Here is a 22,245-nt window from a genome sequence, read left to right on the forward strand (position 1 = left end):
TGAAGATGCTATAGTGAAGTGTTGTATTCATGCTTTGTCTTGGAAGTGTCCTATAGTTTGATGTGCTGAAAGTTCTTGATAGTTCACATCACCATTCCTTCTCCGCATTTTTGCCGCATGCTATATGCCTGACAAAGTAGAACAGATGCCCTTATCGCATTAAATCTCTTGTCTATCTAACATACTGATCAGCTCTTGGCATGACAGACACTTTCAATATCATAATGTTACAAAAATGTAATATTAATTTTTGGGGTACAGCAATACAAGAATCCTTTAGGCTGCCCTCTCCCAGGACTTGCCCAAAGGCCAAGCCATACAGAACTTTGGGAGGATTTTATCTCAGAAACCCGTGAGACCCTAAGTGGAGATGGTATCGAGGGGTAGCTGAAACCACTTGAGCGACCCCTGACCTAGACATAACATTGTTTTGTATTACAAAGTAGTAATTAGCACACACCTAGTAATTTACAAGAAGAGTAGTGTTATTCATGTTGCACACGTATTTTCTTCTCTATACAGAACTGCAATTAAAGAATTTCTTCAGTCTGATTGCCTTACAACAAGAACAGGACACTTAGCATGGTGCACGCAGTAGTCGCTGACACTTCCTAGGACAGCCCTGCAATTAAAATTTGAAACTAAGATCATTAAATTCTCGAACAAAAGGTACATTTGTACATCTACTGAAGTGTTGTCTTGAGAGAAATTCAAATTTCGCATTGCAGAACCGTAAGGGCTTTAATGGAGCTATTTTGCCTTGTATTTTCACAAGTACCAGTGTTAAAGTTTACTCTTCCTAGGGTAGTGTTAAAACACACATAGTTCAGTGCAATATGACACTATAAAGATGCCATTCATTGCTCTTAAACTTTCAGAAATGAAGCACTTTTTTAGCATCTTCCGATAAATTTCCTGGGGCTTGGGAGGGTAGAACCTAACAAAAACAGTAGATGCCCTGAAAATTCCACTAAAGAAGATATTTAGTTTTAGGCAAACCTTTTGATACGTCCCTGACAACGACTGCCCATGACAAGTAATTGGCAATGAAATTTTTGCACTGCTTCACATATCACAGCTTTTGGGCTGCCTGTCAGTGAAACTGTCTCAGCTTCAATCTGCGTTACGTTCAATGATAAGAAACTGATAATATAATAACTGCACGCTATGGCAACCACATAGCAACAACAATGCCAAAATGCCAAAGCCTTAATCCCAAAAATTCAGAGTCTTTTAGACTCTACATGATCCAATAGATCGGTTTTAATGGTTGTCCACATGAATTCTTCAACTCCATTCAATATAATTTTCGATAAATGCATGTTATGAGATGTTCAAAATAGAATGAACAGAGCAGTGAGAACCTTCAACACATTGACAAATACTCCATAATTTATGGTTAATGTTCATACCCCATGTTTTGCACAATCATCCTTTGCTTTTGCTAATAGAGAAGCTGCAAATGTTTTCTGATCACTTTCCATTGAATCTACCAGGTCCAGAGCTGCATAAATACATGACAAAAACTGTATAAATTATACTTCTATGATTTTTATTAATACGGTTTTGTATGAATATAATTTCCATTGTCTTACTGTTTTATGTTCATAGTGTAAAAATGTGTTTTAGGTCGCAATTGCAATAATTGTCGAAGACTCAAAGTGATGCACTAACAAAGTGTCAAATATCGACAAGACCATGAGATATCAATAAACCAGTTTAAAATGCGATTTGTTTACACCTTTATAATGCAGATATTATCAGGTTGGTAGATGTTTTTACATTCATGATGATGCAATCATAGGATGAGCTTGTTGTATTTCCATATCAGCCAAGAGTCTTTTCTACTAGTCTAAACACGATTTTTTTACACTTTGTATTATCTACATACTATCGGTTCATTTGAAATTTTTACAACCAAATATGACCAGGTTTATTTTTGATATTTTGGTGGCCTAAAGACAAACCTAATATGAAACTTTAATAAGTCTATAATATTATATTATCTTAACTTTATTAATCAACTTTCTTCTATGTGGGGCCTTCATAACAAATAAAAGTGAATCAAATATTTTTGTCAATAGTACATTGTTCATGGTACCTTCCAAAAAAAAAAACATTGTTCATGGTTGTTATAAACTAAAACCCGAACATATACTAATCTTTAGATAAATCTTATATTTCATATGCTAGTTGTATGTGCTGGAATATATGATCCCTGATCCTAAGACCCTGAAAGAGAAGAAACTTTAATTATTACTATGAACAAACGGCAGGACAATATGAACAAAGGACAGGACAAAACAATCAGGAGCCCTCAGAGGTCTTGGCTCTTTGGAAAGGACAACTTAGCTCCCTGGAGGATTAAACCTGCTCCTTAGCTAAGAGTCTAGACAATAGGATTCACAGAGGCAGCAGAAGCATGACAAAAGAATATAAATACCTGCAGGGTAGTTAACCCTGCAGAATGACAACAACGAAAACGATGATGTGGCAGGAGACAACTGCAGCTACACTCAAAAAAGCTATCAACACTTGTATAAGACAAGGCACCACATCTACCTCGTATCCTACCTAGAAAAGTGTACTAAAAGACAAAGAGTGGAAACCATGGTATAAAAATCAGCCAATCACCAAACGCCACATAGACTTACGAGATATTCTATTTCTCCCTCCACTGATCCCTAAAAAGATTCAAAAGCCTAAACTACCATTAGGAATTTGGGAACCTCACCTAAGGCCTACCACTATAAATATACATGTCATGCATCACCAAAGGGAACGTATCTTTTTACACTGAATCCCAAGCATTGTTCTCTCATACGAGATAGCTCTAGTTCTTTACAGCAACTTTCCCGGTATCCTTACTGACTTAATCATCGGAGGACCCCTCTCCGACGCTCATTTGTTACAAAGCAACTCAGACCTCCCCAATAGGTCATATACATTGTGAATACTAAAAGGCATTCTCTTCATCATTGTTGAGAGTGTTGATTGTTCTCTCCACAGCCGGAACACCAATACTTCGGAATTCTAACTTTTTCTGTTGAGGACTAGTGCCCTAACTATGATATGGTGTGAGCATAAATTTTCATAAAGTTCATCAAACATAAGAGAAAGCGAGGTACGCAAAGAGAGAACTTACGAACAGAGCCAACACTTCCAGAAAAAACGCCACTGTAATCAGCAGAAATGGCAGTAAATAGAATGACACCATGAGATTTAAGGGTGTCATCTAGATTTTGCAAAGCCCATTTCAGAGCATAGCTGCTACTATCACTCCCATCTATTGCTATCATTACCTTATTCTTTTGCTTCATCTCTGGCTCTTTTGCTAACTCTTCCATATTTCTTTCTCTCTGCTTATTCTCTAGAGAATTCTGATGTATGAACATATAAAACTGATTTAGGGGCTGAATCTGAATTTGGTTTCTGGGGGACCGCATTATATTGACTTTAATGTCATTCTATTTCAATGAGATCTTTACACTTGGGTTCTTTTCCAGCCCTTGGCCTTTGGCTTCCCATTTAGATTTTGCCACGAATCCATTATTTCCTATCAAGATACCATTTTTGTATCTTGTGAAATGCTTTTTACTGTCACATCATTTGGAAATGGTAAATTGTCAACATTAGAAGTTTTTCTTTTTGATATGGAGTGATCCTTTACCAAAATCATCATGCTTATGAATTAAGAAAACTTAAATGTCATTATAACTTGATCAAATGAGTAGCTTACTCGGCAGATTTGAGAGGTGTGGTGGGACCCTTATTGCATGGAGTTTGATTATTGTTTAATCTTCTCACAACACTTAAAGCCTTATTATAATGAATCCACGGGGAAAATTCTAGTGGGAGAAGTCCTTGAAATTTGTGAGAGCTACTTTTATATATATATATATATATATATATATATATATATATATATATATATATATATATATATATATATATATATATATATATATATATATATATATATATATATAACACTTGATATTATTAAAAATAGGAATAACACTTGATATTATTAAAAATGCCCAAAAAATATCATATTCATAAAGTAGAAACATAGACGGACTCCTTATGAATGTGGAAAATATGTCGAATTAGTTGATTCGAATTGGAATTCTCAAATTATCTATAACTCTAACTCTTTTAGTTAAAACAACAATTTATTTTGAGTGAACCGCCTAACCAACCGAGTTACGTTTATTTACTGCGGGATGTGTTTCGTTTCAAGAGTGATTGACTTGAATCTTATTTCTGTTTTGTTTTCCATTCCACTTGTAATTTTTATTCTATATTATAGAATTATTCTATTGTTCTTATCTTATATATAGAAATAAAACTTTCTCACTTTCACCTTGTAACATTTCTCAGATTTCTGAGAAATGGTTCTTGAAGATGGGAAGAAGAAGAGCAAAGCTACAGGATTGAATTCTTCCTTTTTTATTTGATTGATTAAAAATTCTTATCTGAAATAGGAGGCATACAAGCATATATATACAGGAGAGGAAAAGAAGAGGGAAAAGAGTATGGGCCAAAACAAGAGGGCCAGCCCATGGACCAAAACACAAAATACACATATCAGTAATACCCCCCCTCAAGCTGGTGGGTAATCAACAGATTGAACACTCAGCTTGGACATTAACTTGTGGAGTTGTGGAGATGGAAGAGATTTGGTCAGAAGGTCAGCAAGCTGATCAGAAGTAGGGACATAGAGAAGCTTCAATAATCCTTCCATGACTTTTTCCCTAGTGAAGTGGCAATCCAATTCAATGTGTTTCGTCCTTTCATGGTGGACTGGATTCTTTCCTAAGTGGATTGCTGATTGATTGTCACAACACAACTTGACAGGTTGTAAGTGTTGAATCCCCAGTTCAGACAATAGACGTACAAGCCATGTTATTTCTGAGGCTGCTGAGGCTATAGCTCTGTACTCTGCTTCAGAGGATGATCGAGAAACAGTGGATTGTTTCTTTGATTTCCATGAGATAGGACTTTTCCCCAAAAGCATGATGTATCCTGTGATAGACCTTCTTGTGTTTGGGCAAGAGGCCCAATCTGAATCTGAGAACCCTTGGAGAGTTAGTTCATTACTGGATTGAAGAAGGATTCCTTGACCTATAGAGCCAGCTATGTATCTTAACATATGTGAAAGGGCCTTTGCATGCTGAATTCTTGGACTTTGGAGGAATTGACTGAGAGTTTGTACCCCAAAAGCAATGTCTGGTCTGGTATGTGTGAGGAAATTTAACTTGCCCACTATGCATCTGTACAGAGCAGGATTATGATAGAAATCTCCTTGATCTGCTGCTAATTTGATGTTAACTGGAAGAGGAGTTTTGGCTGTCTTAGAAAGATCCATCTCACAGCTTTCAAGGAGCTCCTTGGTGAACTTTCTTTGTGTTAAGATGATTCCTTCATTTATCCTTGAGACTTCAATGCCAAGGAAATAATTCAAATCTCCCAAATCCTTGATGCTGAAGACTTTGTGTAGGTGATTTTTGAGGTCATTTAGGATGGTTGTGTTGGTACCTGTAAGAATAATGTCATCTACATAAACTGCAACAACACACAAATCCACATTATCATTATATATGAATAAAGAATAATCATTCTTGCTTTGTATAAAGTGTTTGTGTTGTAATTCAATAGTAAGTTTTGCAAACCATTGCCTACTAGCTTGTTTTAACCCATAGAGGGACTTGAGTAGCTTGCATACTTTTTGTTCTGGATTAGGAATACCAGGAGGCATACGCATGTATACTTCTGTATCAAGAGAGCCATGTAAGAATGCATTGTTGATGTCAAGTTGATACAAGGGCCATTGTTTGCCAGAGGCTATGGCAAGAAGGCATCTAATGGTAGCCATTTTCACTACAGGGGAGAAGGTTTCTGCATAGTCCACGCCAAACTTTTGTGTGAATCCTTTTGCCACAAGCCTTGCTTTGTATCTCTCCAAAGTTCCATCCCTCTTAAGTTTCACTTTGTAAACCCACTTACATCCAATGGCTTTCTTACCTTTAGGCAAGTCTGTGACTTCCCAAGTGTGGTTTTTATTGAGTGCTTCTATTTCTTTCTTCATTGCCTGAACCCATTCAGGGTGTTGAGCAGCCTCAAGGTAGGTTGCTGGTTCAGAGAGAGTAGATATGGAAGATATAAAGGCTTTGCAGTGTGTTGGTATTTCATCAAAGTTAACAATATTGCACCAATGTTGTGTTTCATTATAGGCAGCACAAACAAAGTCATCCATCCAAGCAGGTTTTCTGGGTATTCTTTTATTTGGTGAGTTGATGATTAGGTTTGGTGGATGTGTTTGAGAGGCAGGTATGTATGGCTGGCTTAAATGAGGCGTTGCTATGTTTTGTTCTGGTTCAGGTGTTGGTGTTTCAGTGGGTAGAAAGAATGCATCAGGTAATGGCTGATCATCTGGTAAGTTGAAAGGTGTATGGCTGGGAAGAAAGATTGGGTTCAGAGAGGATTGGGGTGAGTCAGAGAGATGAAATGGTAGGTGCTTTTCATGGAATGTTACATCCCTTGAGACAAACAGTTTGTTTGTTTCTAAATTCAAGAGTTTGTAGCCTTTCTGACCTATCTCATACCCCATCATGATGCAAGGGGTGGCTCTTGAGTCAAATTTAGATCTATTTGCCTTTAGACTTGATGCATAAACTAAGCAGCCAAAAACTCTTAAGTGATCAATGTTAGGTCTTCTTCCATACAATTTTTCATAAGGTGTCTTGTCGTCTATGCAGCTCAAGGGCATTCTATTTATCAAGTGAGTGGCAGTGAGAAGACATTCTCCCCAGTATTTCAATGGAACCTTGGACTGAAAGTAAAGTGCCCTTGCTGTTTCAAGAAGATGCCTGTGCTTTCTTTCTACAACTCCATTCTGCTGTGGAGTGTCAATGCAGCTTCTTTGATGCAAGATTCCAAATTTTTCATATATATTTAAAATTTTACCTTCACAAAGCTCTTTGGCATTATCACTTCTAACTGCTTTGACAACAACATCAAACTGATTATGTATGAATGTAATAACAAAATCAAGAATATCAACAGAATCATTTTTATTTTTCATCATGAAAGTCCATGTATGCCTTGAAAAGTCATCAACAATGGTCAAGAAGTATTTACAGTCATTATGAGTTCTAATTTTGTAAGGGCCCCAAACATCTATATGCAACAAATCAAAACAATTTTTGCTTCTACTTCCTGTTTTTGGAAAAGAATTTCTAGTTTGTTTTGCTCTAGGGCAAATTTGGCAAATACAGTCAAGACCATTCCTATTTGCTAAGTTATCATTAACAAGCTGTAGCCTATTGAATGGTATATGGCCCATCCTTAAGTGCATCAACTTCAGCTCTTCTGTAGCAGCAATGTTGACAGAGCTTCTTGTTTTACCATCATCAATTTTAACTGCATAAAGTCCGGACTCCAGATTACCAAGAACCAGTGTACTTCTCTGTGAATGATCCTGGATCATGCACTTGTCATGTGTAAAGACTATATTACAATCCATGTCCTTACATAATTTGTGTGTTGAAATTAAATTGAACTGAAGTTTTGGAACATGAAGCACATTTTTCAGAATAATACCATTTTCAAATGTTATAGTTCCAATATTTTCTATTTTTAGTTTCTTTCCATCAGCCACTGTGATTTTGTTAGGTGATTTGTCAAAAACATTGTAATTATCAAATAATTCTAAATTAGAACAAATATGATCAGTGGCTCCACTATCTATTATCCACTTTGAATTCAGACAAGTTATTGAACAAGGACTTTTACCTGCTGTGTTGGCCTTTTCTATGGCTTGAATGTCATTGCATTTTTTGCTTTCTTTAATCAGGTTTACTAATTGTTTGCATAAATCAGTTTCTGGATCTGGTTCATCATCTGATTCTTCTTCACAAGTCATGGCTGCCACTCTTCTTCCTTTTATTCCCTTGTTGTTCTTCTCATTCTTGGGATAACCTTTTAGCTTGTAACACTTATGTATGGTATGGTTTGTCATTTTGCAATACTCACAGTACAGGTTGTTCTTCTTAAGGGTTGTAGGTCTGTTTATCCCACCTCTAACTCCATCACTTGCAGTGAATGCCATGGTGGAATGTTTGTTGAGCACATCTGCTATTTCTTGTTGTCTCTCATCTTGTATGAGTAAGTTGTAGGCAACAGAAATATTAGGAAGAGGATTCATCATTAGAATATTTGTTCTAACAGCATTGTGTTTGTTGTCCAATTTCATGAGAAATTGTACTAATCTTTCATCTTGCTGATTTTTGATAAATTTCTTTAAGAAATTGCATGAACAGCCATTGCATGTGCAGATTGGAGTAGGGTTTGCCGCACTGATTTGGTCCCAAATACCTTTGATTTTTGTAAAAAATACTGCAATAGGACTATCGTCTTGATTAATCTTGCTTAAATTTTGTTGTAAAGAAAATAGTTGTGGTCCTGATATTACTGAATATCGATCTTCAAGATCTTTCCAGATCTCGTAAGCAGTGGAGAAATATAAAACGCTCTTTGCTATAGTATTGTCCACAGATCTGAGTAGATATGAAATTATCATGTTGTTGCATCTTTCCCAACCTTTGAAGAGAGGATCATTGGGTTCAGGCTTAATCATGCTTCCATCAATAAAAGCAATTTTGTTCTTCATTGACAAAGCTAAAACCATAGCTCTCTTCCAATCAGCGTAATTATCACCATTGAATTTCTCTGAAACCAAAGAAACAGTAGGGTTTTCATTTGGGTGAATGTAGTATATAGAATTTGGATCAGCAATTGGATTTTGTGAAGTATAATTCGATTCAAGCATTTTGAGATCAAGAAAGACAAGGAAGAAGAAGGTGATTCAAGAATTATGAGATGAAATCTTTTGATCGGAATTTTGGGAAATCGATATTGAAGAAATTTCAGAATTGAGATACAATTTCAATGATTGTAGAAAAGAAAAAAAAACGCGGAAGATTTGTAGGAGCAGATCTCAATCCGCTCTGATACCATGTAACATTTCTCAGATTTCTGAGAAATGGTTCTTGAAGATGGGAAGAAGAAGAGCAAAGCTACAGGATTGAATTCTTCCTTTTTTATTTGATTGATTAAAAATTCTTATCTGAAATAGGAGGCATACAAGCATATATATACAGGAGAGGAAAAGAAGAGGGAAAAGAGTATGGGCCAAAACAAGAGGGCCAGCCCATGGACCAAAACACAAAATACACATATCAGTAATACACCTCGATTTTATATAACTAAAGAAAGAAAAGATTGAACCGGAAAAAAATCATAATTCAATTTGGAATTTTTTTCTTTCTTTCCGCCTTTTTTATTTATATTATTTATATAAATATATATATATATATATATATATATATATATATATATATATATATATATATATATATATATATATATACATATACATATACATATACATATACATATATACATATACATATACATATACATATACATATACATATATATATATATATATATATATATATATATATATATATATATATATATATATATATACTTCATGATTTATATTCGGTCTCATTAAATTTGTTACAAATATTAATAGTACTTTATTAAGAATAAGCTGAATTTAGTAGAAGAATAAGACAAAAACAAAAAATGTGCTAAGGAAATAAAGAGAGGAATTAAATACATGTATGACAAACTGACAATAGTAGAGAAGGCGAATTTAGTGGACTCACGAAAATATAAAATATAATTAATTCAAGGGATGACAATAGTAATTTTTTTTTTAAGTTACATTTATTAAAAACCTATTTATTTAAGTGATTTAGAGTCCTTTCAAACTAGCTTAAAACCTCTCTTTTCTTAGTCTTACACTATCTATATTTTGGGTTTCTTTTTAATTCCACACTTTTCTTTTTGACAAATAAATGAAAATAATAGAAGTTCTAAATACACATATTTTATGTGGTCATATTCAATCGGTCACTCCCAATTTTAGTCCAGTGTCTACTAAGCATTGTTGGCTTCGTTTCTGTCTCTCTTTGAGAATTCTGTTCTCTTTGGTGTATATAACAGTGACACTTCATCTTTTTAATTTTTTTACATATTTCATTTGCATTGTTTATTTGATTTTGCTATATTTTATCTCACATTCTCTTTTATAATCTTACATACAAAATCGTTCTTTTTGTCTCATCTACGTAATTCTTTCGTGTACTTAATTTTTTATCTTATTCTTTTACAACAAACTAGAAAGTAACTTTTCTTTATGGTTACAAATTCAGAATAATTTGTATGCTTTTCCAGTCATAAAATTCTGGCTGCAAATTTCGTGGATTCAATCATTAAGCTCATGAATAGTCGTCAGAATGTGGGCCTGGGCAATGACTATATCAATATGTTTTGTCACTTACTTTTTTTTAGCCACATGGTGTGCCTCTATCCACAAATACTATCATCAGTCATCAGATAAGGTATGACGCTTCGTAAAATCTTGGGAATTTGCCTCTGTAATCTCCTAGAACAATTAACTAGCCATGGCTCAGATAACAACATTATCAGTCAGAATACCAACATTCAACTCTGCAACCTATGAAAACATCTCATTTACAAGAATTAGTGCTTGTAATCAGTTATTTCCATCAGTAGCTGATTCTACATGTAAATACAACAGGGTTATTACTACTACCATTAAGACTAAATCTTTTAATAGTCCTACTGCAGCAATTTCTGGTACTTCTTCCTTACCATCCACCGAAGAAAGCATTGATTCATCGGATCAACCACAAGTTGAGAATGCCCGGGAGAAGTTTGATTGGTATGCTCAATGGTATCCGGTGATGCCAGTTTGTGATTTAGATAAAAGGAAACCAACTGGTAAAAGGGTTATCGGACTTGATGTGGTCGTCTGGTGGGATAGGACTGAATCTCAGTGGAAAGTTTTTAACGATTTATGCCCTCACCGATTGGCTCCTCTCTCAGAAGGCCGAATTGATCAATGGGGGAGGCTTCAGTGCGTGTACCACGGCTGGTGTTTTAATGGATCTGGTCAATGTAAACTCATTCCTCAAGCTCCTCCTGATGGCCCTCCAGTATTCTTTTCTCATTTTCAACTCTTGGATTGACTAGCAAAATACTTCGTTGATACCTATTAGCTAATACTAGTGCAGCCTAATTGAAGTGAAATGTATGTGCAACAGGTTAATACCTCAAAGAAAGCGTGCGTAGCTGTATATCCGAGTGTTGTCCAGAATGGCATTGTCTGGTTTTGGCCGAATACGGATCCTCAATTTAAGGATATTCTTCAGAAGAAAAAACCTCCATTCTTGCCTGAACTTGATGATCCTTCTTACTTCAGTTCATTTACTAACAGAGACTTAAATTATGGGTATGAAACAATTTTGGTTACAGCTCTTCTATCCTAATGTTTATGTTGTTTGTGCCTTTATGATTGTTGATTTATTTTGGTTTGCTATATTAATCTTTATACTTGTCTTGTCTTGCGTTGTCTTGTCTTGCGTTGTCTTGTCTTGCTATTTGTCTTGCCTGTTGCGTGTCCTTGGTCTTTTGCTTTTGATAAAATTCATTATAAGCAGATAATTTAGAATTCTGATTAGGGTTTTTCTGTGTTTTTTTATATCATTAATCAATTAATAGGTCTCCTATATATACATGTTTAATCACTAAGCTAATTATGGAAGAACAGTAAAAATGGCTAACAATCAGCCTAGAATAATCTGTTGCCTAGAATAAGAGATCTCCTAAATATTCACATATTCAGTTTCCTACAGCTTTCATTTGTATGTCTTTTGTGAACCTAGGTGTCTCACTGGCCACAACCTCTATCTCCTTTGATAAGGGTATGATCTTTTTCCGTCTCATATCCCTCCCCAAACCTTGATCGTAGAATTATCGGCTGGATATACTGAGCATGATGATTTTATGTCCTAATAATTATGTTGTCATATGCTAAATAACATGCCCTTGTTTTGAGATGTGCAAGTTCCAATTGGGAATTTGTTCAACAATCACATTAAGGTGATATGAATAGGTTCTTATGAGAGTGAGCTTTACTATAAGAAATTTTTGTGAATAAGCCCTCTTTTTAGTGAGGATAACAGACATAAGTTTGAGAAATTATCCACCAACTGGCAATAGGTTTAGTATGGAACTTCACCTGGCCTTGTATGTGGTGTCAAATGGTCATTTGATTTAGGTCTGCAATCAGCCTGATGAAACATAAACAATAGAAGTCGTAAATTTGTTATTACAGGGTAAAGCTGCATAAATCGAACCCCTCGAACCCCGCCTAGGCGAAAGTCATGACATTGAGGCAATGACATGTTTTAAACTTACATGTTATTCACATTCTTGACCCGATTGTTAATTTGCTTTACTTGCAGTTATGAGGCACTCATGGAAAACCTTATGGACCCAGCTCATCTTCCTTATGCACACTACGGTATAGTGAAATCACCACCTCCAAAAATAAAGGTTGATAGAGAAGGTGGAATGCCTCTAAACATGAGTGTTAAGCATATGGACATCAATGGCTTCTCTACAAAGCGAGAGTGGGGTGCCGGTGCCTTCTTTGCACCTTGCGTCTACTATGCGTTTCCCAATCCGTATTCATCTCCAGAAAATGGCAATGGATCAGTCTTAAAACAGAAAAGACTTGTTTTCATATTCATTTGTATTCCAGTAAGTCCAGGAAAAAGCAGAGTAATATGGTCATTCCCAAGAAACTTCACTGTTTGGATCAACCGAATCATACCAAGATGGGTGTTCCATATGACCGAAAACTTGGTTATTGATTCCGATCTTTATCTTCTTCATTATCTGGTATACCTCACTTCTTTGCATTAAACTTCATTTCGATATTATGCTTTATGTACTTCTATCAATGCACCTAAATATGGTTCTTTTTTCGTGTTCTTTAATCATCGACCAGGAACGAAAAGTTTTAGAGTTTGGTCCAGCCAACTGGCATAAAGTCTGTTATTTGCCAACAAAATCAGATGCTGCTCTTTCTGGGTACAGAAGATGGTTGATCAAATATTCACAAGGCCAAGTGGAATGGAATACCAGGTTCAGTGGTACTTCTCTTCCCCCAACTCCTTCTCGAGAAATACTAATGGACAGGTACGTATACTTAACTACTCGCCTTCAAACATCTATGATATTTAGACTCGCATTAAGTGAATATAACAATGTTTCAGGTATTGGACTCATGTGGTGAACTGTTCTAGCTGTAATGCTGCATATAAAGGACTTAACATAGCTGAGATGGCACTTCAGGTCTCGGCTTTTGGTTTGCTTGGCGTAGTTGCGTTAACTAAGCAGGGAACACTGACCATAATCCAACGGACTGCCATTTTTTCGATAGCTATCCTCTTCTTTTTAGCCTCGAAATGGTTATCTCGGTTCATTTACAAGACTTTTCATTTTCATGATTATGACCATGCTCTAAAATAAGCCACTTGTCTGATAAAACTCGAAACAATAAGGGCGTACTCTTTCTCTCCTAGAATCTCATCTACCTATTTTTTTCACACTCCGTTTTGTACATGTAGCAATTTCTTTGGGTCAGAGGGAGTACTTTATTCTCACAATTTAAAATTAAATGTGTAAATATAATATCATTTCATTTTGAAGGTCACTTTTTGTGTATAAACAGAATGTATTTAAAGAGTAGACTACAAAGTTTAATTTGAGGAATTGAAGCATTATAGTTTGGTAATGATCAGTGGAACAATTGTGTACTTTTGTGTTAGTTATCATTTTAAACTAGGAATGAAAATCTCTCTCTCCCCTTAATTAACTTTTGTCCCCCTACTAAAACTTGTTTATATCAAGTGGTTAATTAGATTATGTAATTCTAAAATTTAAATAACGTGTTAAATATTGAAAAACTAAAAATTTTAATTAATTTAAATGGGCTATTAAGGGGATCGTCTAAAGTACTACAACAATAATATAAAAGATTAAAATCAACTATAAAATTATTTTTCATTTAAATGTTTAGGCCTGGATTTGGGCCAACGAAAACAAACACTATCAATTTTAACTTTGAAATCAAGAATCAATGATAATTGAGAAGTAAGCTGTTTGTTATACCGACTTAAAAGTCAAGATCTTATAAAAGTACTCTTCAGAGACTTAATTCGTTAAAACCATCTTAAAAACAAAGACTGGTATTGCTATTTTCCTTATATACATCTCACACTGACGCTTGTTGGACCGACTCTTCTCATAATTTGTAAAGATCTATTCTCAAATTAATGCTTTTGTATTTTACTTTTTTTTTAGCCTTAAAAAATAAAAAACAACTACTCGTAAGAAATCATTTTTTATAATACCAAGAATCATATTTATATATATATATATAGACCACCCTCATTGAACTAGCCCAATCTAATGTGTAAAATAATCACTTATAAATTTAAATTTATTATAATTTTAAAATAATTTCTTATGATTTGTATGAAGTGAACAATTATTACCCTAAAATTATTGTTTACTAAACTTAAAGTAGTAACCATATTATATGGATTCGTCTCAATTGTGAAAAAGTGTCATATAAGACTTGATAGACCGATTGTATCGTCTCACTTTATGATGAGGGGTATCATACAAGACTAAATAAACCGATTGAAATGAAATGAAATGGAAATCTATCGCAACGAAGTCTACTAACTAATGACAAGATCAACAACTTATTATTGTTAATCACATAAGATTACAAGTTATTTCAACCCAAACATCAAGTCTAGACAAGACATAGTTATTTAATTTGTACTCCAAAAAATATAAACATTAAACCATTGAAGCAGTTCCAAAATTTGAAGAACTCAACCCATCAAAAACCCGCGCCTTGACCCGACCTGTCAAACAACTCTACTTTCACTAAATACTTGATTTAAATTGGATTCCAAAGATGGGCCAAAGTTGAGCAATTTCTTTGACTGAACCCAAGGTTTAACAACAACCACAGCATCAAAAATCCTAGTATGATCACCTTCGTGGGCTTTAACAGTAAGATAGTATTTAAGCCCGGAAACTACTTGTCTTTGGGCCTTAATTACTTCAACAAAAGTCAATTTAGATCCACCACCAAGCCCGATACTCCGAATCGGGCTTGATGGTTGTATATTATCCCTTATTTCCTTGTTATATTCCTCTATTGAGAATTTTCCTAAGTCTTGAACTTCTTTGTTTGTTTTAACATTATCTATATCTTGTCTTGCTCCCACCATTCTTCCCCTTTGTAGTGATTTTACCTTAGTTGTTAAAAGGAAGAATAGTACTATAAGTAAAAGAGAGTAAGGAAGAGTTGGTTTATGCATTTTTTTAGGTGTTTTGAGTATATTTTGTTTTGGTTTATTTTGAGTTTGTATTTGAGTAAGTGAGAAAGTGAGATGGTTTTGATTTGAGAAGGCTGTATTAATAGGTGGAAGAGAAATGCATTTTATCTTAGTTGAAGTAAGTATTATTTTTAGTATGATTCTAAGTTTGGTTTTTTTAGTACTCTTGCCCTCGTCCTATGTGATTAATTTTTACTTTTTTATTCTGAAATACTCACATTTAATTGTAATATATTGTGTAGAAAAATATTACTATTAGTAGTAAGTATTATGAAAATAGAGGCAATAATAAAACAAAAAAGGTGGGAGAAAGAGATGGGTGGAAATTTCGAGAGAAGAAAAAGAAGAGAATGGGATGGAGAAGGTGGAAGCATGAACGGTGTGCCGCGTTTGATATACATGCAAGAAATTTATCACAAAACCCACAACTTTAAAATGAGACTCAAGTTTTGGATGCTTATGTCAAAGCGGTGGTTATTTTTCATATTTGGTCTAACAAATTTAAATAGTTGTTTTAATCGACGTAACATCGAACGGAAAATATATGATAAACCACGCACCGCTTTCACATAATTAGGACACTTTTAGGTGTTAATTATTGATTGTTTTAGCTACTCAATTGTAGTGTTTAGATATATTTAGTTTAGTATGTGTAATGTCATGTTTTTGTAATTCCTTAACAACAGTAGAGTATTGTTCCACTTGTGATCTTAAATTGAAGAACTATAGAGAAATCAACTAATATATTTAGTTGATAGGCTACTTTTAATATTAATTAGTTTTAGGGTGAAATCTCATTAGATCTATGTGCAACTAACTCTCCATTTATACAGATCATCATTATACCCAGTGTATCCCGCTCATAGAAAACTATGATCAGGGTCGGAAGAGAGAAGAACGACGACAGCTCATATCCATAGAAGAGAGTGCGGTTAAAAAATCTATCAGCTCGAAAAAGGTCTTCAAAGAGAGAAACCTACAACTTATAAATAAAAACGGATCTTATTTGTATAAATCCGTTGAACAAATTTTTCATATTGGGCTAAGGGCATGAATCCCAAGACAAGTGTAGAAGTGAGTGATGAGATGATAGTGGCGTGCCCAGCGTGGCAGCCATGCAGCCCAAAACATATGCATCCTCTCACGTGTATTTTAGTGGTTTCTATTGACGAGTGGCCTTTGCTTTCGACAATTAAACTTATCACTAATGTCTTTCGCTCTTCTAATATATTCTTTTTCGTTCTTAAACATATACTTGCATTTAATTGTTATATATTGTATGAGAAAATATCACACTAATAATAAATAATACTTTCTGTAATGAAAAGAAAACAATCCTAGTAAATAGTCACAAAAAATTAGCTATATAATTTTCAAATTTAAATCGCTTGATTGCGTTTGACCTTTTTAAGTCCCTTTCATTGAAAAAAATTAATTTTAATAATTCAATTTATTGTTTTTATGGTAAAAATAATTTTATTTTTGATTATTGCAAGCATTGTCATACCTATTTCATGTGTGTTGCAAATGTACCCACGTAGATTATTCATCTTATTATTTATATGTGGTAACTTTATTTCAGTCATTAAAACAACTTAAATCTTCAATTTTTTTTTGATAAATCTTCATACATCTCAGCAAAATTTCTAAGTCATTCAAACACTTAATTCTTAGTTTGAGTATAATTTTATAATATAATAATAAGTGATAAAAGCTGACTCATTTTCCATTATTATTAATGTTTCATTTTTTGTTCAACGCATGTGCCTATCGTATGTATAGTTCTCATATATAATTAGTTTACATCTATTTACATTAATACTTTTGCTTTACTTAAAGTTACTCGTTTTTAAGCTTATAAACTTTTTAAAATATTTATAATAAACGAGCTAGGCTTAAAAAATTATTGTTGATTTTTACTTCACCAATAATAATAATAATAATTATTATTATTATTATTATTATTATTATTATTATTATTATTATTATTACCATTATTATTATTATTATTATTATTATTATTATTATTATTATTATTATGCAAGTACAAGGTGGTACCTCATCTATCTCAAAGAAACACTCTTAATTACATTTAGGTAAAAATCTAAGAAAAATGAATAAAAATGTCAAAAAAACAAAACGTTAAGTTGATTGAAGTACTAGGATATCTTACGTATTCTAATATACTCTACATACAAGAGTCTTTTAAGTTAAAAGAATTTATTCTACGTTGAAATTAAATGAGAGGTGGATGAGATTTGATTCGTGATAGTATGATAAAGAATTAATTTAACAAAAGTTTAAGCTAATGGTTTAATTAAGGTCATATAATATGTTTTATACTCTAATAAAAACTAACTAAAAAATATATATTATACTCCCTCCTATTCAACTTATGTGTCCTATTTTCTTTTATGGTCAATTCACCTCAATTGTCCCATTCTATTTTTGGTATGGGTTTTTGACTTTTATGCCCTTAGTAGCTTTATCCTATTTTCAATTATACCCTCTATTATCCATACTAATTTTCCTCCCTTATATTAAAAACTCATAATATCACTCTCTTTTCTACCCTTAGGGTCCAACTTTTAACTCTCCTTAAAATCCGTAAAAAGTCAAATGAGACTCTTAAGTTGAATAGGAGGAAATATAATAAAAATAAATACACATAAATCATAACCAAAAATAAAAATAAATCTAATTAATAAAACAGATTATAAAATGGAACTAATTCATTGCATATAGCTAAGAGTATTACCAAATACCAATGGCTATTGCCTATCCAGATCAGCACTTGATGCCATGCTCAATTCCCCGCTTCAACGTTGCAGAGAGCCTTATCGGTTATCTCTTTGCAGCATCTCTTTATTTCATCCTTTTCCAATGACAGGGACAAATAAGAAAGGAAAAAAAAAATGTCGGTTGAGGTAAGAAAGGAAAAAAAAAAATGTCGGTTGAGGTATTTTTGTTGGAGATTGTTTTTCGGTGAGATTGAATTAAAAAAACGAGCTTAAATATTAATAATTGTATTTTTTGGGCTATTTAATTTATGTATGGAGAGCGTTTTACAATGAGACCGTTTCATTCGAAAATTTGTGTTGATTGTTGTTGATTTTTGTCTTATTAGTTGGTTATAAAGTTAGAATGTGTTTGTAAATGAATTTTTAACAAGCTAAAAAATTAGCTTTTAAGCAAAAATGAGAAACTAATTTTATTAGCATTTATTTTCAATGACTTTCGGCTTGTTAGTCCACTTTTCTTCTAATAAACAGCCAAGAACCACTAGTTAATTTTACCAGACATCTTTAAAACACAATTAGTTTAAAAGCAAATAAAAACAACCAATAATTCATCTATTTAAATAACCAACAATGTAACACCCCGAGATTGTTTTTATAATTATATAAAATCAATTTAGAAGTAGTTTTAATAAATCCCTTTTTTATATACGAATGTAAATATTAACATATAATTATATTAAAAAATGCGATTGCGACCTCTAAAATGAAGAGGTTCGAATAATAATTATTATTTTATTTATACGTGTGAGTACACAAAGATGAGTCTCTTAGTTGAGCCTCACAAGAAAATGAATCTAGATTAAATAAATAAATAAACATAATAATAATAATAATAATAATAATAATAATAATAATAATAATAACCATGATAAAAGGGCATGAAACCCTTGATGCCCCAAAAATAAGCCGTCACTCCCTCCTTCTTCCTTCTCCCTCTTCCTTTTCTCCCTGTGACACCATAAGCCTCCCAACAGCACCACCAGCCTCACTCACGGCAGCCGGCAGCAGGAAGGCTGCTTCTCTCCTCCCTCACGGCAGCGAGCAGCAGGTAGGCTGCGTGTCTTTCCGCACCACCAGCAGCTCGGCTACTGTACCGCCAGCAGGGGACAGTCCGTGTGACTCCTTCTCCCCATTTCGCACAGTGAGTCACCACCACCACAAAAACCACCTACCTCCTTGTCCATCTCCTAGTTTTCACCTTTGTGAGCCATCTCTTCTCTTTTCTCTACTTAATTTTCTAGTTTTATTTGGAGTTTTATTAAGTGTATTGAGTTTGATATTGATTTTGTGTTAAGTTCATTGAATCTTTTTATGGGTAAGAATTCGATTGATGAATTAAACATGTTTGAAATTATGGGTGGTGTGTTGATTTAGTATTAGTTTCTTTGAACCTTAGTATGGGTAGTAATTAAATATGTTATCTTTGAACACGAAACGATTAGGGCTTGGATTTAGAGATGAAATTACTAATGATGTGTGTTTTATACTATATTTTAGTGATGATAGATCAAATAACTTTAAAAGTTGTTTTAAGATTTGGCCGATTAGTTATTATTTTGAATAATTAGTAACGGTAATGATGCTAGTTGACTATGAAAGTGATTTTGATTGATTAAATTGGGAATAATAGTTACTAATTGTTGTGGTTTGATTGTTGTGAATTACAAATACCCTTATTAGGTTGTTATTGAAGTTATAGATACATGATATTAGTAAGCCATAAGCATAATATCAACTTATCGTCGATGGTTGCTAAAGTAATTTGTCCTGTTGTTTTGACTATATTTCTTAATAGCTTTGGAGAATGTAACAAATGATATCCCGATACGACAACTCTAAGATTTGCCTTATCGTTATATTAATGTATATTAAAATTGTAAGATTTAGTTGTGATTAGTTATTTTTGGGTAACGCGAGCCGATATGCTCAAAATTAGTTAATGTAAAGAAACGATTCACACTTACTTCTACTTTTAAATTGATGGAAAGACTTATGTTGTGTTGAGTTAATGATTTTGACAAATATTGAATGAGTTGTGTGCGTGCTAGAGTCATCGAAAATTCATGTTGAATGGGTGATAGCGGTTAATTTGGTATTTAGTTTGGTATGTCAAAGTATTTAAGGAAACTTATTAGTTCTACTCATAACTTATATAGGTGCCCATTTCGTAAGAGGAAAGTAGAGCCTTAGTTGGGGTGATTTTTTGTGACTTTTGATCGTGCAGTGACGCTTACAGGTACGTACACGTAGTAACCAACCCTTATATGCAATTTGCTTTAAGACATTATTGTTTATTGTGATATTATGCATTGTATCGAAACTATGAGGTACTAGTGAGTACACTTTATATGAAGAGCTATCGACTATGAAATCCTTGCGCTTAGAATAGTTTAGAGAATGAGAGTGTTAATAAAAGGCGGGAACCACCCCCTTATTTATTTAAGAATTGATTATGCCTTAATTGGAGTTAGAATGACTCCTTTATAGGTGAATTTCATATTTTGGTGAGTGGCTCAATGGGTTTTGGCGTGCTGCTATCCTAGGGCGCTCATTAATAGTCGAAAGTGAAAGTTATTCCCATCTGATAAAGTATTAGATTATGATTTGCTGGCGTGACTCAACTGGATTATGTCCGGTTGATTTAGTAGTCCCCTAGGTGAGGTTCGACGGGACCACCGTAAGGGGAGTATGAGCATGCTTGGGTCATTGGGCGCCGGGTGGCCGATACCGCCCCTTGACCGAGGTGTTACCATGCGGGCCTTGCAAACCCCAATATAGTGGCCTCTTCACTGGTTTAGTACCTCAGTGTGTTAGTTTTTCCCGAAGGTAGGACCCGAGAGGGTCAGCTGGAGGGGGCATGAGCTCATACTTTGCCATGGGCGTCGGGTGGCCGATAACGTCCTTGGCCGTGTCACTATACCAGAAAGTAGAGCAAAGATCCACTGATATAAACTTATTCAGTGATAGAAAGTTTATTCATTAATTGAAAGTTATTTAATGATAGAAGGTTCATTCTTTGATAGAATGTTTACTCATTGATAGAACATCTACTTATTGATAGAATAGTTTATGCTAGTGAGAAGTGTGCCTAAATTAAGTTACCTCAAGGGTATTACAGACTATGATCACACTTACCTTAAGATAGAAAAGCTCTATAAGGTCATGTGTTAGGTATTCTGTTAATTCATTGGTCGAGTTGATACTATACGTGTTTTGCAAGAGTTTATGTTTGAAAAGAGGAGCGTGAAGACCTGCATTCTACCCAAGAACACGTGGTTCGAGTTGAAAAGCACGTAATGAAATTAAGAAGTATAAGTGGCCGATAAACGGTTACTATCTGTGGTTGCGTCTTATGAAATCATCTTATGTTGTTTTATAATATAATATTATCTAATAGTTTGCCTTATTATATTTGATGCTAGTTACTGACGTGTACGTGTTTGTGTTTATGTTTGATTGTTGATGACTTTCTATGATTGTCCTGCTATGACACATTAGCCTTTGGTCTAATGTCGAGCAGCAGGAGGATCATAGACAGGCGTAGCAGGTACTGGAGCTTCTTTTGCATTGCATTGCATTTGGGGAGAGTGATGAGGGCGAAGCATAACCTGTGTCATACCGCTATCTTTCGATTTTGTAGTTCTTGTTATCTTTTGTAAACTTTGGTTGTATATGTTTTGTTACGAGGCCTTGTGTCCTCCCTGGTATATTTGTATTTCCGCTGCGTAGTTTATAACTCTGTATGGTTTTAAGGAGTTAAGTCTTTTTAAAACGCAAACGTCGACACTGGAACCACGATCCATGCTTGGCATGTTGATTTGAGAAGCCGACACCTGAACCACGATCCATGCTTGGCATGTTAATTTGAGAAGCCGACGACGAATCATTCCGCCGTGATATAGTTTTGATAGGCCGTTGGTGCCTTTACTTTATTAGCTTCTAAATAAATTTTGTTTTTTTACAAAGGCACACAGTTTTAAGGCAGATGCTGCTGAAATTTTTACTCACCTTTTTTTAAGTTAATATTTAACATTTATCCAAATTCTTTTCCTTTTCTTTTATGTAACACCCGAATT

At 34.1% G+C, this 22,245-nt stretch overlaps 3 protein-coding genes and 1 long non-coding RNA gene across 4 annotated transcripts; 2 read left to right on the forward strand and 2 right to left on the reverse strand.

The window, feature by feature from the left end:
- Positions 1–220: 220 nt before the first annotated feature.
- On the reverse strand, positions 221–3,814 carry LOC130814362 (uncharacterized). Its single transcript, XM_057680477.1, has 4 exons — positions 3,146–3,814; positions 1,413–1,504; positions 1,000–1,118; positions 221–622 (listed from the first exon to the last, which is right to left on the reverse strand). Exons 1-4 carry the CDS (start codon positions 3,444–3,446, stop codon positions 544–546), a joined length of 591 nt encoding a protein of 196 aa, XP_057536460.1. The 5' UTR covers positions 3,447–3,814; the 3' UTR covers positions 221–543.
- Positions 3,815–10,199: 6,385 nt separating this feature from the next.
- On the forward strand, positions 10,200–13,825 carry LOC130814378 (protochlorophyllide-dependent translocon component 52, chloroplastic-like). Its single transcript, XM_057680478.1, has 5 exons — positions 10,200–11,096; positions 11,205–11,392; positions 12,408–12,846; positions 12,956–13,146; positions 13,224–13,825. Exons 1-5 carry the CDS (start codon positions 10,542–10,544, stop codon positions 13,477–13,479), a joined length of 1,629 nt encoding a protein of 542 aa, XP_057536461.1. The 5' UTR covers positions 10,200–10,541; the 3' UTR covers positions 13,480–13,825.
- A 705-nt stretch (positions 13,826–14,530) lies between these two features.
- LOC130814394 (cysteine proteinase inhibitor 4) lies at positions 14,531–16,560 on the reverse strand. Its single transcript, XM_057680479.1, has one exon. It carries the CDS (start codon positions 15,348–15,350, stop codon positions 14,892–14,894), a length of 459 nt encoding a protein of 152 aa, XP_057536462.1. The 5' UTR covers positions 15,351–16,560; the 3' UTR covers positions 14,531–14,891.
- A 2,527-nt stretch (positions 16,561–19,087) lies between these two features.
- LOC130814410 (uncharacterized) lies at positions 19,088–21,957 on the forward strand. Its single transcript, XR_009042416.1, has 3 exons — positions 19,088–19,371; positions 20,326–20,405; positions 21,668–21,957. It is a non-coding gene; the product is annotated as an uncharacterized LOC130814410 (long non-coding RNA).
- The last annotated feature ends 288 nt before the right edge of the window (positions 21,958–22,245 follow it).

The sequence above is a fragment of the Amaranthus tricolor genome, chromosome 1 (assembly GCF_026212465.1).
Source record: "Amaranthus tricolor cultivar Red isolate AtriRed21 chromosome 1, ASM2621246v1, whole genome shotgun sequence".
Classification (NCBI taxonomy): Eukaryota; Viridiplantae; Streptophyta; class Magnoliopsida; order Caryophyllales; family Amaranthaceae; genus Amaranthus; species Amaranthus tricolor.

Bases quoted from the DNA above. Each gene is read 5' to 3' on its own strand.
- LOC130814394 (XM_057680479.1), bottom strand. From the start codon at position 15,350: ATGCATAAACCAACTCTTCCTTACTCTCTTTTACTTATAGTACTATTC.
- LOC130814362 (XM_057680477.1), bottom strand. From the start codon at position 3,446: ATGCGGTCCCCCAGAAACCAAATTCAGATTCAGCCCCTAAATCAGTTT. The intron at 1,505-3,145 runs GTAAGTTCTCTC...GTATTTATGCAG, and splicing joins TGGAAGTGTTGGCTCTGTTC to CTCTGGACCTGGTAGATTCA. The intron at 1,119-1,412 runs GTATGAACATTA...AACGTAACGCAG, and splicing joins ATGATTGTGCAAAACATGGG to ATTGAAGCTGAGACAGTTTC.
- LOC130814378 (XM_057680478.1), top strand. From the start codon at position 10,542: ATGGCTCAGATAACAACATTATCAGTCAGAATACCAACATTCAACTCT. The intron at 11,097-11,204 runs GTATTCTTTTCT...TATGTGCAACAG, and splicing joins CTCCTCCTGATGGCCCTCCA to GTTAATACCTCAAAGAAAGC. The intron at 12,847-12,955 runs GTATACCTCACT...ATCATCGACCAG, and splicing joins TTTATCTTCTTCATTATCTG to GAACGAAAAGTTTTAGAGTT.